Source organism: Tenrec ecaudatus, chromosome 4, assembly GCF_050624435.1.
Source record: "Tenrec ecaudatus isolate mTenEca1 chromosome 4, mTenEca1.hap1, whole genome shotgun sequence".
NCBI classification, from domain to species: Eukaryota; Metazoa; Chordata; class Mammalia; order Afrosoricida; family Tenrecidae; genus Tenrec; species Tenrec ecaudatus.
The window spans coordinates 24,625,328-24,643,436 of NC_134533.1; the positions used below are offsets into that span (position 1 = coordinate 24,625,328).

The window sequence follows — 18,109 nt, forward strand, 5'->3', positions numbered from 1 at the left end:
GTTGCCCATCGAAGCCCCTGTGCAGTACATTGAAAATGCATCTTCAGTGTTACGATGCTCTTTGGCATGTTTAGCTGAACGCAAGGAGTGTACTTATTTAGCAGGACCTTTAATAAGCTCCCTCTACACCAAAGATATATTTTTTAAAATTATACTTAAGAAGACTTTGTAGTATTCCCCCGTAGAGTTCATCTAGAGCAGCAAAACCTTTCTCAAATAAAACTTACTCCTTTAACCGGTATTCATTTAAGTGGGGTTCTCTGTACTTGGTTTCCATGGAAATAGCGAATCGCTAACGTTATTTATAAGGTGGAAGTAAAATAGGGTGCCTAATGGGACCCCATGCTGCTCTGATGAAGAGACTTAGGGAAAAAAAATCCATGCTCATGGGATTTTTTTTTTTTAAACAAGGTTAATGGAAGCCCTGATTTCAGTCGCCTGTATCAGAACATATTTTTGGTTTTAAAGGCTAACATATCAAGCAAACAACTTCTTTCTGAGGTTTGTATTGCTTTCACTTTCAAGTTCGGGACCACTTGCTTATCAGTGTGATTGAGGCTTTGTACTTAAAGATGGCTGTTTCTTTGTGGGTTTTGTTTCAAAAGTTAAATCCCCAGCATATGTAGCTGTTTCAATTTCCCAATGACATTTCAGAGTACAGATGAAAAGATAAATGTTCACTGTGATAGCAGTGATGATAAAGAATCATTATGTTGGACTGCATGGGGTTTTGTTGTTGCTAAATAAGTACACCCCCCACCCCCCTAGCCCACCCCCCCTAGTACAGTCTCGAATCATTTTTAGTTTTCAGGCCTGAAGTCAGTTCTTTTTGGTGTTGTGGCGCAAAATCTGCAGCCAGAGAGATTTTCTTCGGGCAATGCAAGTGGTGGGGGGCACCTTAAATTTGTTCTTGCTTTTTTGAAAGAGGAATTGGTACCACCGCCTTGTCATTGTAATTGAAGTAAATGTTAATGCTTGTAGTCTTTGAGGTGTGGGTTTAAGAAAGACCTTGGCCTTCCCGCACTTCTTTGGAAAGGCCTGCTCTGTGTTTTGTAGGCCTGCTGCAAAGCCTGGCATTTCTGAAGCTCCTTCAAGTGATCCAACATCACTTCCTTTTTGTGTGTTTTTGTGTGTGTGTGTGTGTGTGTGTGTCTTTCACTAATTTTTCTATAACCTGAAAGACACCTGCTCATTTTCCAGCCTGGTGAGTACAGCAGTGCTATATTGAGAAGAGAGGCAGGATGGAGCACAATAAGGTGCTATAATTTTTTATTTTGTTTTGGTCGTCTTTGGCAGCTTATGATCGTTATCCGTTTGTCTGAAAGTACTCTGATTATTCTTGGCTATCAATGCAGCAGAAGCTTTCTGTGTTTTAAAAAGCAAGAATTGTAGTGTACTTGGACTCTATGGGGGAGGAAGTGTGTGTGTGTATGTGTGTACACACTTTTGGTTTTAGGAGGTGGTGTTAGGTGTCACTGAGTCAGTTCCGACTCAACCTCAACAGAACTAAGCACTGCCCGTCCCGGCAATTGTCATGTTGGAGCCGTAGTTGGCTTTACTGCGCTATAATTAAAAGAAAAAAACGGAGTGTTTTAGTCCTGTTGAGTTTGTTTTTGTGTGAGGCAACTTATCTACACTAGTTCCTTCTGTGCATATTAATGCTATTTAAAAATTTTTTTCTTAGTGAGTTCATTGTTCTTTTACTTTAGTTTCTTACTTGTGTTTTTTTTTAATCTGGTGTTTACCAGTGACCTTCCTTAGTGACTTTTATTTGCATTATCTCTGTGCTTTAGAGACGTGGGATTTAGGTCTATTATCCCATTTTTGAGAGAACAACTCCCAGTAGTTACAGTTAGTGCAGCAGAAAGGGTTTCGCAGATGCAGGGCTGGGCATTGATCCCCACCTTGGTGCTCCTGGTTTGCACCCAGAACTCCCATTAGCGTTAATAGGAGGTACTTGCTTAAATCCCTGTGCCTCCAAATAAGCCCAGCCCCTTTGTAATGCCTCCAGATGCCTCGCTTGTTTTTTGGATGTTATTGATGGCAAGAGTTTTGGTCCTGAGGTTAACTGATTATTATTAAGATCAAGTTTGAGTTGTCTTGGGATATGAGGTGATTTACCAATTTCTCATCTGTAACTTAAAAGCTTTCATCATGATGATTAAGCTCAAAAAGTTACAGTACAGCTTCGTGAGCTGTGGGGGCTCGTAAATAAAGATGTTTGTACTTCTTAGTATGACGAGGCAAGATTTCTTTCCGTTCCTTTCTCTCACGACTTCTTAACCCCTAAGTAGATCATTTTACAGGTTTCTATACATATTGTAAAAAGACCTAGTGAAAATTCCCACAGTTAGCCTCTCCTCTCTGACTTTTGTGGGTTAGTTGGACTCACATTTCTCAAGCTCAGACTGCGTGCATTGTGCCGGGCACTGAAACTACCCAGTCAGGTGTTAGATAACACCTCTACTACTAGTCAGGGAGGTGAGCCTGTAGGAGTCATGTGGGGCAGTATGTGGTTGAATTCTAAAATGGATGAGAGAGATGATACTACATATTCCTTAAGTTCAAAGGAAGCAAAGACTGGGGAATTGGATGGTTAAGGGAGGTCTCCATTAATCAGTGGTCCTTTATCTGAACCCTAATTGTTGGATGAGATTGAGGTGTGCAGAGAAAAGATGTGAAATGAATGTTCTCAGTATGGCGAAAATCACGAGTAAAAGTTTGGCAAGGGAAGCCAGCTGACACTTCTAGCCTCTATTTCAGTTTTTTTCCCACCCTTGATTTCCTAAATATTTTGAGGATGTGAGCCATGAAGACTTGGGAGCAAAAAGCATTCAGCTGCCCTTTTTTTTTTATTATTCCCAGAGGGAATTTACTTGCTGTGCTTTAGGTACCAAGAAGAGGCCCCGTGGCTGGTTTGGTTTGGCGAAGGGGGAGGAGCTAAAGGTCTTAAGACTAGGGGGAGCCCAAGTCACTTGGAACCTGGAAGCCACTGGCACAGTACTTTTGCTTTTTTCATAGAAGATTATGGGAGGCCATTGGAGGATTTGAACAGAGAAGTAACAGTATCACTTTGAAAATGTTAAGAGATCCCTCTGGTTGCTGATACAGGAGGCAGTAGGTAGGGCAAGCTTAGGAATGGCATGACCACTTCTGAGGTTGTTCCAATTGTCTAGATGCAGAATGGTGATGAATTGAATGACAGCGGTGGCGGTGAAGGTGAGAGAAGTGCTCAGAGTTCATGTGTGTTGAAGGAGAGTCAGCGTGCCTGCTAGCTCATTGGTTATGACTTGTGGAGAAAAGAGGACTTCGTGATAACTTGAAGGTTTGGGGCCTGAAGGGATGAGTTGTCACTTAAGGGGATGACTGAGGAGGAGGCTGCTGGGCGCTAATTATCAGTTTAGTTTTGGACAGGTTGACTTTCAGATACCTATTTGGCAACCGTGTTGAAAATGTTTCGTGGATGATAGTTAAGCAAAGGAGAGAAAAATTCGGAATCACCCAGTGATGTTCATCTTTTTATAGCCATGAAATTGGGTGAGATCACTCAAGTTTCCCAGAACTGCCCCATGAGCAAGCCGACACTGTGAGTCTTAGAGGTGAGGAGGAACCAGCAAAAGGAAGGAGTTGAGAATGGTGTCCCGGGTCACGATGCCCAGGAAGGATTCCAAGGAAGGAACGAGCAGCTGAGTCAGATGCTGCTGCACAAGAAGCAGGGGCTGAGGCGTCCCTGTCTTGCCCTTGGTGAACTTGATGCGAATCAGCTAAGGCCACCGGAGGGGCTTCTGTAGAGAATGGGAGAAGCAGACTTAGAGTTTGGTTAAGTCTTCCAGTGAGTTTGATTTTACACGAGGAGGATAGGGAGATGGGGGGGGGGGTGTGCGTGTGGTGTTTTTAAGGTGGGAGCAAGGGCATGACCAGGCAACGAGGAAAAATGGACCCTTCCTGAGAGTAACGGGAAGTGCTGGAGGGGTGTCCCTCAGAGGTAAGAGGGATCTGGTTCGTCTCAGAACCTCTTATCATCATTTAAATTAATTTCAGACTTGGGCTCCTTTCTGCTAGAAGTTAGCAAGAGTTGATTAAAAAGCACCAAACTTCCTGTATTTAAAATGGTGTATTGTACTATTATCAGCTTGCTTTACTAGGGGAGAAGAAGAAATTGAATCTTGTGGATAAGGTGACATTTTACAGTTTCTCTGACAATTATCTGTGCTATTCTAGTCCCTTACCGAAATTTCTGATTGAACACAGGCTGCAAACATAATCCTTAACATTTGTAGTGGGGTGACTTAAACACTAGCCTCGTTTAAGTCAGGATCTAGTATTGAGCTTTTTCACAGCAAAACTTGTGTAGTTCACATTTTTAGCATGAAAAGGCTTTCGATACTTGCAAAAGGTACTGAAGAAGTGGTTACTAATCACCTGTACTTTATTTGTAACATTCAAAATTTTACAACCATATAGGAAATCTTTTTTTTTTTACCAGCTCTAATAAAAGCACCTCCTTGTGAAGTTCTAGAAGTGAGTAGTCTGTAGTTAGCAGTGAATCATGTGAAGTTACATTAGCAAGATAATACTCATCTCTGGAAGCAAAAAAAAAAAAAACCCAAACCAATTTCATTTACTCCAACTTAGGTGTTTTGAATGGATTCTTAAAGAACAAATATAAGTTTAAAAAATTCAAACAAATATGGTTAAAATTCTTAACTACCTTCTTGTAGCTGCAAGTGTGGAATGTATGTGAGAAACAAATTTAAATGGACTTTCAGTTAGCTTAATGTGAAGAAACAAAACTTGCATTTCAGACGCAAATGTTTGGTATGCGAGTCATGTAAGAAGCACACTTTTATCTATCAGTCTTACTTTTAGGTGTTCATTTGGTATTATACTTAAGTTACAAGAAGACGTGATTTGCTTTGCTTTTCCACCACTTTCCAAATGGTAGCCAGCTGAGCCCTGTAGGGTCACTGTGGGTGGGAATCAACTTAATGGCTGTAGGTCAGGTCTTTAGAAGGAGCAGCCCGTGTTGGGACTGGTTAGGCATTGAACTCTGCTAACTGCAAGGTCAGTAGTTCAAACCCATCAGCTGCTTTGCACTAGAAAGGTGAGGCTGTTTGCTCCTATAAAGCTTTACAGTCTAATAACAGAAATGTGGGTAAAGGGAGCCAATAGTGTAAGATAGGAAATAATAATAACAATGGATAATTGATCAAGGATTCATGAGGGTGGGGAAGGGAGGGGTAAAAAGAGCTTATACCAAGGGCTCACGTAGAAAATGAGCCCTTTGGAAATGATGGCAACATATATACAAACATGCTTGATACACTTGATGTATGGAATGTTATAAGAACTGTAAGAGCCCCCAGTAAAATGATTTTTTTTAAATGTACAGTCTCAGAAACCCTGAGGAGCCGTTCTGAGCTGTCCTGTTGGGTCAGTCAATGAGTTGGAATTGTCTTGGTGGCAGTGGGTTAGGTTTTGGCTTCTTGTTCTTTGAAAAAAACAGTTGGGTAGTTCTGCTGCAGGCGTGTAAGAATCACACTGGTGGAACAGCATTTCAGTGAGCTGAGGAGCAGTAGGATGCAGCAGTGCATCCCTGAAGATGACAGCCTTGTAAGCCCCGCGGTGAAGCTCCACCTGTTCTCTACTGGGTTGCTGTCAGTCAGACAGCAACTCGATGGCAACAGGTTTAGGTGTGGCCTCACTTCCTCTTTTCTGGGTATCTGAACTAACGTGTTGGTGAATCTGATGGAAGCAAGTGGACCCTCTTCCCAGAAAACTGAACATATGCCCATATATGCAGATCTGATTATACAGAATTGTGGAGCTTGCCAGCTCTTTGGGACCCTAATCTTGGGGTTCCTTTAGTTGTAAAGTACCTTAGGTTTCAAAACTTGCTCTCTGCAGCTTACTTTATATGAAGAATCCTTCCAAAACAGTTTACCTGTATGGATGGTAATTTACTTCATAGAGAGGTAACTGCTCAGTCTGGGAGGAGGAAGTGAGGTCTAGTGGAAGGCCGAGCTAGTCAGTGGTCCTCCAGCTTCACTACTGACTTGGGTGGTGACTGGGGAAGTCACTTAGCCGGTCAGACTTGGAATACTTTGGTGAGTCTGGCAGTCTACTGCAGGCAGCTTTGTGAGCACTTCCATGGGACAACCCCCAAACCAAACACAACTACCATCGAGTCTATGCTGACTCAATAGTGACCCCTGAGACCGTAACTGCTTATAGGAGTTGAACACCCAGACTTTCTCCCCTGAGTGACTGGTGGGTTCAAACCACTGACCTTCTGATTGGCAGCCCGAGTCCCGTCTACACCACCAGGGCTCCTACAGGTGCCCTTGGAAGTCCCTTCATACCTAATTCTTTTTCAAATACTTCTTACCTTTCTTTTTGTCTTGCCCTGTAACTCGTGAGTCTGAATTCTTCTCATATTTAAAAATAGGATAAATGAGTAAATGATCGGTTTTGCTATACCAATAGCTGAAAATCAGTGGAACACCATATGTAGGAAGCTTTGGCTGCTGTGATCCATTCAGTGCAATTTCCTGAATCAGTGCCCCAAACAACCCAGGAACGAACCTACAAGCCAGGGCGAAACTTGTTGGGCGGTGCTATCTCTGTTGCAGTTGTCTTCTTCAGTTCTGTAGCTTGCTGCTTCACCCTCAACAATGGCAGGCTTGGTTTGTTTGTTTTTGATAAACAGAAGTTCTTTTGTCTTAATTTAGTCCATTTATCAGCCTTTCTTTCCCTGTTTATTATATTTTAAAACAGTAATAGTTTACTTCCTAAGCAACAGTTTGGATGAGAGCAGTTTTACAAAGTCATTCATTTAACAAATACTGCTGTAGGAGATCGATGCCTAAGACATTATCCCCAGCCTGAGAAAGCTAACAAGAAAGGCTAAGAGGGAGATAAGCCGGGAACCGACAGCCTAAGTGTCCATCCGTCAATTCACTCTTTTCACAAGCATTTATTGAGCATTTACTCTGTGCCTGGCACTGTTCTAGGCATCTCTTCAGTGGCATAGAGTCGTGTTGGTATCTGTAGTATGGACAGGCTACTTTTCCAATAACCGTCTCATTCCTGATTGTTGCATGATTTCCCCATAGGTTGGGAGTCATCCTAACCTCGGTAATTAATATCCTCATTTATGTGGACCCGAGAACTTGCTGCTTAAGAAAAGAACAGAATAGAACAGCAAATTGAATTTCTTTTGGAAATGGATGTTAACAGCATGAATTGGATCTCTTTTGAATTATTTTACTGTGGGCTTGATATGACTGTACATGATAAAACCAAGCTTTATAGTCTGGGCGACATGAGGATCTTTTGAACTAGCTTGAGGGAACAGGGGACTCCCTCGATTGGAGTAGCATCAGGCAATAAGCGCGCTGTGATGTTTAAGGCATATGGAAGGCCGCTCTCCAACGTACAGGTATTTGAATGGCATGTGCCACACACTCAAACATGCAGTGTTACAGTATGGTGCATAGAATTTAAATCATTAAATGCCAAAATATTAGCGGGGGGAGGATTTTAATGTTTGCTTATTGATTTTATTTTAAAAATTGGGGGGGAGGGCAAGGGATGTTATAAATATAAATGTAGAATGTTTAAAATAAACGTTGCCACCTGATTTGATTTTTCTGACCTTAAAGTCAACTCAGTGGGGCTTAGTGTTCCAGAAGCACTATGGAGCATTGGCTCCAGGAGGCCCACACCTTGATTTCCTTTCCAGCCCATCACTGAGTAATTAGAGATGTACCAGAGGGGGCTCGGTGTGCATTGATGACTTACGACCTAAAGGGCTGAGACTCTTAAGAATGTGAGTGAAAAGTTTCGTTAAAATTCTGACTGCGTTATTTTAAAATGCTAGTACTTTTTAAATCTTACATAAGGCAAATGCATCTCCGAGTTAAAAGGAAAAAGACCTTTTAAGTGGGCCAGACCCAGGGCTGTTGGTATTAACTTAAGTTGTTACTATAAAGCCACTAACAGTGAAGGTCATTTGCTGGGGATGAGAATATATTTGTCTGTTGTCATTTAGATGAGGGACCTTCATACTGTGTGTCTATTATCAGCTACTTTCCCTTCTCTTAAAAAAATAACAACAACCCAATGGGGTAGAAATTTGCCTGCTCTTGACTTCATGTTGTAAAAATCTTATCTCTTCCCCTTATTCCTATTGGATTTAAAACTTGGGAGACTTTAATTTTTTTCCTCTTGAAAATTAGAAATCATTCAGTTTTCAGTTTTTGATGGCTATTCATAAATCTGTTTGTAGTCTAATTCCATTTCCCTTTCTTCTGTTATAGGGGGCTGGAGAGCTGAAGGAGAGCAAGTTTCCCCAAAATTGGTGAGTGTTTTTTGAGGCAAGACATCCATCCCGTGTTTGATGGTAGCTGGATAATGCAAAGGCTCAGTGAGTCCCTTCCCCCACCTGCAAAGCAGCGCTCTCCTAGAAATGAGACTGCTGTTTACACTGAGTGAAAGCGAATTTTTGTCTAATTTCACATAGCCATATCTCAAATGCATTTGTGTTTCTAATAATACTGCTAGGCTTGCATATTCCTACATTTGATAACCTATTAAATGTTAGAGGTCCTTTTCGCTGAAAAACATCCTTAATGCAGTAGTTAGTTAGGGCTGAGAATCAAGAAGTCAGGAAATTCAAAAGTTAAGGTTCCCATTATGTTTTGCATTACTTAATAATTGTTAAATTTGCTGGCTGAAGTATATGTGCAAAATGGCGAGGTCAGGGCTAACTATGGGTCTCTTGACTTGGAAATTTGGGGCTCTTTGGCATTTATATTCTTAAACGTGATGTTGGAGTTGCTTCATGTGTGAGAGTACATTGTTAGTGTTTTGTTGTTTGGTCTTACTTTTAAAAGAGGCAAACGGATGGAGAGAGAAATATAACTGTGTATCATATAAGCAAACACATTTTCCCCTAATACCTAATACTACTTTAATAGATTTTTAAAATGGCTTATTAAATCATCAGACTTAATCATTTCTTTAAATATCTAATACAAGATTACAAATTACACAGGGCAGTCTAGTGACTAAACATCAAACATATTAACCTTAATTGGTGTGTATTATGTTAAAAAATTAAACTTATCAGGGAATCTGGAGTAGGGTACTCTCTCAATGCCAGGCTACTCCTTTGGGGAAAAAGCTCTCTCAAAGAGCAATTAACTTGGTGGGTGGAGTAGATAGTTACTTATGACTTCTTTTCAATAACTTAGGGGCCTTGAGGTAGGTAGCTCTCCTCACCTTTAGGAATTCAGCTGTGGATATAGAAGGGGAGGCATTTGAAACTAGTTAACTGTGTATTTTCCCACCTGGTTCTTCGACTTGCCTTCCCCTGCCGGCATCTCTTACTATAAATAAGACCCTCCTACTGACCCCTTGCTTTGAGGCGTGTGTGGTACAGCCATGGAGCCTTCGAATTCGAACCCCGAAGGCCTTCTCGCCCAGCCTTATGCTGTGTGTAGCCATCTCTTGGTCCATAATCGCCACAGCTGGTTAGTTGAGTCCATATTGAATACTGGGTTTTAAAAAGGTGGGTGGGTGGGTGCTGAGGAGCTCCAGTTCCACAGAGACAGGTATTATTGTGGTAGGGTGGGGGTGGCATGGGATCTGTGATCAAAGAATTTGGGGAATGTGGGTTAAACAAAGTTAAACAGGTTTCTTTACTACAGGACTTCTCAGAACCTTTAATATGCTAATGTGCATTGTGAATCTCCAAGAGGGGGATATGATGTGCAGCATTCTTGAATACTTCTAATGACAGGGAGCCCACTACCTCATAAGGTAACCCATTCCTTTTTTGTACAGCTCTCATCCTTAGTTCTTCCTTCTATTGATCTGAAATCTATCTCCCATGACTTCCGCTTCTTCCTATTAAGTACTTAATGGTTATTATGAGACCACCAGACCCTCTTAGACTATTTTGTATGATGAATATTGGTATGATTCTGGCCAAGCTTGTCTGGACAATCTTTTAGCTTTAAATAGCATTCTGGTATGTGTGGAACCCATTTCTAAAATCTTGGCCTCATTGACCCTGTGGTTCAGATAAGACTGCTCCCCAATCTCCTTCACTTTGAATTTCTGAATATACCTAATTACCCTACTGATAGGTGAAGGTATGATGATTTTTGTATGCATGCTTGCTTCCTGGTTGTTGGCTTTTTAATATATACATATACATATATATGTATGTATGTGTATATATATATATATATGAAATCCAAAAGAAAAAGTCACGTTACAGCCTAGGTTGGGCATCAGAAAGATGAGTTAGAAACTGTTGGGATGTGTGTGAATGGTAGAAAGTAGATGGTGGAGGAGAGGATTCATCTAGGCTTACCTCAAAATGTCACAGAAACCCTTGTTTAAAAGGTATTTTGTGTGTCTAAGTGTGTAAAAGGAACTCCTCCCCAAAACCCCATAAAGATATGTATTTTACACTCACAAAGACATTTAGACATTTAGATCTCATGAACATAGTTTTGTATAAGTGTGCATACATGTATGTACTCACTTATTGACTATCTTATGGGACAGTTTACATTTATGCCCATAGTAAAACTCTGTCTGACTGTTTTGTGCATTAATGACGTATGCTTGACAGTAACAAATGCCAAAGTGAGAAGCAAGAGTACCTCTGCTGTCATACTTAAGGCTGTGTGTCAACTTGGCTGGACCATAATTCTTAGTGGTTTGCCAGTTTTGTAATGTTGTTATTTGGCAGTTGTATAATGATGTAGTCATCTTCCATTTTGTGATCTAATGTGGTTTTCTCTATTTTTGTATTACAACTTGGTCTTTGCAATATAACCATGTGAGGAGGGAATATATACACTATATATATGAATGAATATATAAAATTCAATAGTTAGGAAACACCAGTCTAACTAGCTAAAATGAATTGTTACCAACATCTGTAACACCAGGGTTTGAGCATAGTAAGTGCTGAATTCAAAGGTAAAGCCACTAAAATCAGAATTGCCTTATATTGTGTCCAAGACATCATATGTTGGCATAGCTTCATTGCAGATTGAGTCCATGATGAACAAAAGCACATTAAACTCAGAGGTATTAGAAAAAGCTAAAAAAAAATAAAATCAGTGTTGTCAAACCCATTGGATAGTAGCATTTTCTGTTGACCTTGTGGAGCTTTAAAGAAATACCACTATGAAAATAAATCAGAATTTATAGAACATTTGCTAAATGCTAAGAAAACAAACATTACATTGTCATTTTTATATGGATTTCTTTTTAATCAGTTAAAACTTTCAATAAGTACTATTAAAATAATTATATTATTTTTATCATCTTGGTTTATTTTTTACACTCAGTTACGTTAAAAGCTAAAGGTATTGTTTTATTAACATTATTGTCTCTATATGCTTAGTAGGAAATAAGTACTTGACAAAAAATGGAAACCTGATATTTATATTTTAAGTGTGTGACAAGTAACAAGGATGTACACAGACACCAAAACTTTCTACTTTTTACACTGGCCTGTATTTTCTCTAACAGTATTATTGGCATAAAATTCACATACTATACAATTCAGTCATTCAATCATATTGGCACATGCATTTTAAAAAATAAGTAAATTCCTATACAGTGTGTCTGAGAATACAGATCAAAAGAGGAGGGAGGAATCTGATACCAAATAAATACACATAGTGAAGATGGAGCTCCATGTTTTTAGGGCGTTCATTCTGAAGACACACGGTCTCATGGACTCATTGTTAGAGTACATGTTGGTTGATGAGTAGAGGATTAAGGAAAGGTTGATGTCAAATTTGGCACAGAGCAAAGTGTTCCTTAGAAGTAGTCAGGGAACCGATTACAGGGATCTACATATAACCTGCTTCCTGGGGGACGGACAACAGAAAAGTGGGTGAAGGGAGACATCGGACAGTGTAGGATATGACAGAGTAATAGTTTATAAATTATCAAGGGTTCATGAGGGAGGGGGCAAAATCAGCTGATGCCAGGGGCTTACGTGGAGAGCAGACGTTTTGAGAATGATGAGGGCAACGAATGTACACATGTGCTTGACACAATTGATGTATGTACGAATTGTGATGAGTTGTATGAGCCCCTAATAAAGTGATTTAAAAATTTTAAAAAGAAGTAAAGTCCGAGTTACAGCTTGACTGTAAGTTATTATAGTCATAATCAAAGACCTAGAGGTCACATATCTCCAAGCAGAATTACACAACAGAACTATTTAGAAGTGTCTTTCTTAGAGACTGAAATTAGGAAAGCCTCTGGTTTTCTTAGCAGTGTGCCGTAATGGAGCCTTCTAGGGCTGTGTGAGTGGCACCGGTGGACTGGTGTGAATAGCACAGTCTCAGTCACTCACCAAGGGCTGGTCATGTAGCTCCCTTTATTTAAACCTCCCAACCAACAGTCACGCAGGCAGTGAGCCATTGTCCCCATTGTTCCTGATTTATGCGCAAGTAAGGACAAAAACAAACACAACTGAGAGTGGAACTACAAGGAGTTAGTAAATTCAGGTTCTTTTGTTTTGGGGCACAATTAATGTCTTCCCAGAATCCACAGCTACCTTTTAAGGTGAGATTTGACTGTTGCACATATTTCTGTGTTTTGTGGGAAGGGGGAGGGGGGTTGTGTGTGTACAGTGAGAAACCATTAGGTTTAACATTTACGGGGGCGGGGGTGGGGGGGACCTTCAAAACCTTCTTGGAAATGTCCATTATCTTTTAATCCTGCTTTCCAGAAACTGTTAGACACTCCTCGTACAACTTGGAAGATTGCAAACATTGCTGTTTGTGCTAGGGAATTGCCCTCTCTGATGGTTGCTTAGAGTGGCTGAGTGGTGAAAGGCATCATCCTTGAATAAAGTGTGTTTATCATTGTTTTGGGAGTGTATGTATGTGCACCTGGCAGCAACTGATTTGTCATTAATAACTTATTAACCATCTTTTACAAATGAAGCAACGAATGCTAGACACTATCCCAAAGAAGTCTTCAGATGATGTCTTCATGAGTTGCCTAAGCCCCCAACATATTTTTCAAGACATTGGTTTTTTTGTATGCCATAAATACAGCATATGTACATAATTTGTTCCTTTAGGTATAGGCCAATCCCTCCAAATTGCTGCCTAGAAGGAGACGTTCTTGAAAAAGGATTTCAAATGAATCCTCTTGTTCTTCATAAGTTTTTCCATGACTAGTCACGATCTTTTTTTAACCCTTCAGTTTTATTGCGAAATAAAATAAGTAATTGGTGTTTTTAGTCTCATCAAACAGACGTCACTTTTTCACATGCAGCAGTCTGATGAAGGCAGTCAAAGCTGTCAGCTCCTCGCTCACCTGAGCTGCGGGCTGCTTATCATGCGAGCCACTCTTTGACATTTAAAGCTCACGTGACACCCTGGTTTTACTGTTAGTTTCTTGAATATTTTGTTCAATCGGTGTGAAATTTTTGGATGCTTTTTATCTATTGATTCTCAGTTCATTTTTTCCAGGGTTAGGCTCCATTTCAGTTAAACATTTTTTCAACTTTAAGACTAAAGTCGAAACATTTGAACATGTTGACCCTGTAGGAAGGAGGTAAATAACCCGTGGTGCTGCCTCTCAGGGGTAACCGTGTGCAGTTATGAAAACACCACCAGACTCCACCACTAGACAATGCAGAGGAGTATTTTGAGAACTCTTTGTCGGTTCCATCCTCAGAGCTTCTCAGGATGTACCCTGCCATGACTGTAGGGAGGGTGGCTGTTCTTCATGTCTGTCGGTCCTCTTGTGAGTTGCCTTTTCGTCTTACTTCTTAAAATTTGTGAGTTCTCCACAGAAACTGTGTGAACCCTTTGTCATGCTTGTTGAAGGTTCTCCGTGTTTTTAACCTGCTGTTTAATTCAGAGTTTTTTTAACTGAATTGTACTATAGTGTTGTATGTTACTACTGTGAAAAGACTTTGTGATACTGAAAATACTCCATTGGTTTTTAAATGATTCTTAATTTGACAAAAATTATAAGGAATTGTTTTTGGACACATCTTTCTGATAGAACCTTGCTACATATTTTAGGAAAAATTTGAATTAATTGAAGTACTATTTTCAAGTAGTTCAAGCTGGTGGGAGAAAGATGAGGCGGGACAGCCTTGGAAGCCCCTGGAACAGCTCTGCTTCCTGCGACAGGTCCAGAGCAGTTAGAATTGGTTCAATAGTCTGTTTTCAATAAAACTTTAACAGAGAAATCAAGAATTTGAATAGGGAGATTGTGTTAGTACCTAACATTTAAAGTGACGATATAGTTTTATCTTTGTGGTTATATTTAGAATAAACTAATGATCACGAGAAAGGAACCCACGTGGCAATGTCAGGTAAGCATTGGACTGTCGACTGCAGTGATCGGTGATTCAACACACCAGTCACTCGGTGACACAAAGATAATGCTTCCTGCTCCCAAATAGATTTACAGGCTCTGGAACCTTATATGGGGTTACTATGGGTCAGAGTCAACTTGATGGTGGTGGGTTTGGGTTCTCATTCTTGGTCTCAGTCAGCACTTTGATTATATTACTATGTTTTATTTATAATAGTTTTGTAAACTTGTAAAATAAGAAGTTCAAAATAACATGCCTGATTCTTGTAACCTATTATTTTCCATGAAGGATTTCACTTTCTTCATCAGTGTCTCCTTTTCTAAATTGTCTCCAAATTTATTCCTTTATAAAATCATTTGGTCAACAGTGTTGTTCTTCAGGAATTTCCCATGGTGGTGGTGTATTGTTGTGTGCCATTAGGTGCATTCTAACAACTCACGGTGACTATGGAATAGAGTGGAACTGCTTCCATAGATTTCCTAGCCTCTAATCGTTACTGAAAGAAGCCCTACTAGCGCAGTGGGTTACACATAGTGGGCTGCTAGACCCAAAGTTAGCAGTTCGAAACCATCAGCCACTGAGAAGAAAGATGAGCCTTTCTATCTGCATCAGAACATACTCTGTGGCAGTACGTTAGGGTTAGGGTCATTTTTACGAAGTGGATTGCCCCATCTGCAATCCTTCTGCAGGGCCGCTGGCGGTTTTAGATGGCTGCTCTTTGTCTTTTAGGCAAATGCTTGCCTGTTGGCCTAGCAGGACTCCTGTAATCTCTTCCCTGCCCTTCACAAATGTACATTTAAAAAAAATGTAGCCTTAGGATATATTTTTGTAAGATCAGGTTGTTTTTTTTTTATTGCATAGCAGTATACAGTCAGTCCCCAGGGAAAGATTGCCTCAGATATTTTAAGCCTAGTGAAATTAAGCAAATATAATGAAAACTGATACTCAGAAGAATGCATTGTGTAGTTAATGATTCCATTATAATTGTTAAATCTGTTTTGAAAAACTCTTAGAAAATTAGCTTGAATGCAGACTTGATGCACAGGCAAGTAGTCTTTAGAAAGTGTGAAGATCATTAGTTTGAAGAGTAGTGGTTCTACTAACTTCCTTCAAAGGCTCTTTAAAGGGGTTTAGCTGCCAAGTAAAACGCCACCAATTGGAACCCCCGAGTTGCTCCACAAGAGGGAGATGTGTCAGACTGCTTCTTAAAAGATTACAGCCTGGAAAATCCTATTTCCAAGGTTCAACCTTGCCCCGTAGGATCTCTTTGTGAGTCGGAATCCATTTGATAGCAACAGGTTTGGCTTTGGTTGGTTCTGTTTACAAGAATGTTGAAAAGCTGCTAGCACTACAAATTTCATAGGTGCCAAGAAGAGAGATTTGAAGTAAAACCAGCTTTTGTGTCTCAGGAAAGTGCCTAAAAATATGACCAGGGCCACATTCGAGAAAGAACGGAAAGGAGAAAATAGCCACCGAGCCCACTGGTGGGGTGGGCCCTGCGTGGTGCATGTGGTTTGTTCCCAACCTCTACCCTTGGGATGACAGCTCAGACCCACCCAGCGGTGCCGCGGAAGGAAGGCCTGGCAGTCTGCTTCCATCATGCTCACAGCCACGAAGACCCACAAGGCAGGATTAACTTGACAGCAGTGGGGTTTTCAAGTGATGAGCAGAGGAAGGTCAGGCAGAACAGCACATGTGCAGAGAGCATCAGATGTACACTCGGACGTTAGCTCCAGAGACCGTCAAAGATGTCTGCCTGGGTTTGGAAGAAGCTGCATTTCTCTGTGAAACTGGAAGCATGTTCAGTGCCGAGACTCTCTCACCTGTTGTTGTGCACAATACATTTGTCTTAAAATAGCCAGGACTTTGAGGATACATTGCACTGTTTTAATCTGTGTTAAGTGTTAATGTGCTATATGTAAGATTTTAAATTGTGTCCGAATTTCTTTAAGTGTCTTCATTTTTAAAACCAGGTAAGACTATTAAGGAAAGTACCTTGGCCCATTTTAACCTCGGAGAGGCACTGAACTGTCCAGTTCACTCTGTGATGTTTAAAAATGTGTGACCACGTTGTAGTGTGTCTCTTTAAAAGCACCACACATCCTGCATGGTGACAGTCTGCCCTGCTAGACTGAACCCTGCTAGGTAGAAGGTGGCTTATTCACCTCTGTACCCTCAACAGGTCACATGGTGTTGAGCATCGCCTAGATGTTTTTATGACCAGATTCAGCCCATTGTGTCCCCTCTTCCTTTAGCAGAATGCTCAGTGAATAAAACCCGGAAAGTTTGTGTGTACTGATTTTTTTTTTTAATCTATTTGGGAAATTTCTTGCTCCGAGTTAGTTAGAAGGTCAACTATTTTTAATTAACATCATTTATTTCATTTGACATGAATATTTTCTTTATGTCCAACATAACCATGTACAACATTTTATGATCTCTACAGCTGCAGTGAGAAGACGAGTTGGTTATTTTAAACGGAGAAACTAGAGAATTAGCAGACATAAGAGAAAGTGGAGACAGTAGAGGATGGAGTTGCAGACTCTACAGGAGGCTCTTAAAGTGGAAATTCAGGTTCACCAGGTATGTTACCTTTCTGTCTTCTCCCACATTGTGCTGTTACATAATGGCTCAGATTAGTAAACAGCCCCTCTCTGGTTGTCACTTCACATTTTAGTTTTAATAGTCTGTCAGACAGTTGTCCAAGAATCGAGCCATTTGCTTTCCATTGTTCAACAAATTTCATTGATAGTACCTATGTGCTTATTTCTTTTTAAGAACTTTAATAAAATATTACCAATTTTTCTTTCCAGAGAAAATAACTGAATTTTTAAATATTACAAAGATACCGAAAGAAAGATCTCTTTTTGTCTCTACCTTTTGGTTCTTTTGAAGGACTTAGTTCATGTGAATTAACATGTGTATGTTAAGTAACAAGATATCCAATAAAGTACCATGTACAAGAGGGCTTCACAAAGTTTGTGGGAAAATTCCCTTTCAGTTCCATTTTTCCCAAAAATTTTTAATCACTACCCCCCCGCACACATATACTGATACATTGATTAGATGACTCAGTTTCATGCCTTGATTTCATTCCTTAGTAAAGAAAATGATTACTTCATAACTGTTTAAATTTCCCAATTCTTTCATTTTAACTCAGGTACTCAGGCCAAAGGAACCTTAAGAAAATACATATACACACAAGGGGGCTTTTAAAAGTTTATGGGAAAGTGCCATTGCCTTTTGATTCTACTTTTTCCACCAAAGTTTTGAAGCCCCCTGATGTGTGGTACATGTACATACTCAGACAAGTCAAACTCACTGCTGTCGAGTCAATGCTGAGTCACTGCCATCAAGTCAATGCCGATGGGACAGGCGAGAGCTGTCTCTGCGGGTTTCTGAAACTGTAACTCTTTGCAGGAGTAGAAAGTCTCCTCTCTCTCTCTCTCTCTCTCTCTCTCTCTCTCTCTCTCTCTCTCTCTCTCTCTCTCTCTCTCTCTCAGCTTTGTCTTTCTCCTGTGGAATTGTTGTTGGTTTCAAACAACAGACCCTGTAGTTAGCAGCCCAACAGATAAAACACCAGGGCTCCTCCATATGTATATACACACACATGCACACACATATATTAAAAACATTGCGACACACAGCTACTCAAAAGTGCCAACTACTATTAATAGACTACTTTTAGATGTGTAAGTTGGAGTGTGGAGAAAAGATCTTTTA

The 18,109-nt window shown here is 40.3% G+C and overlaps 1 protein-coding gene across 18 annotated transcripts in view; it reads left to right on the plus strand.

The window, feature by feature from the left end:
• The window catches only part of PHF21A (PHD finger protein 21A), a 204,878-nt gene that overhangs the window by 25,752 nt on the left and 161,017 nt on the right, over positions 1–18,109 (plus strand). For 10 of the 18 annotated variants that reach the window (XM_075545830.1, XM_075545829.1, XM_075545811.1 and 7 more), the window contains 2 exons: positions 8,322–8,362; positions 16,833–16,969. In XM_075545830.1, the coding sequence (XP_075401945.1) occupies positions 16,916–16,969 (54 nt within the window). In that variant the 5' untranslated portion in view covers positions 8,322–8,362; positions 16,833–16,915. Of the gene's footprint in view, positions 1–7,744; positions 7,832–8,321; positions 8,363–9,713; positions 9,826–16,832; positions 16,970–18,109 lie in introns of all 18 variants that reach the window. The other 8 variants (XM_075545814.1, XM_075545820.1, XM_075545822.1 and 5 more) reach the window with 3 other exon arrangements.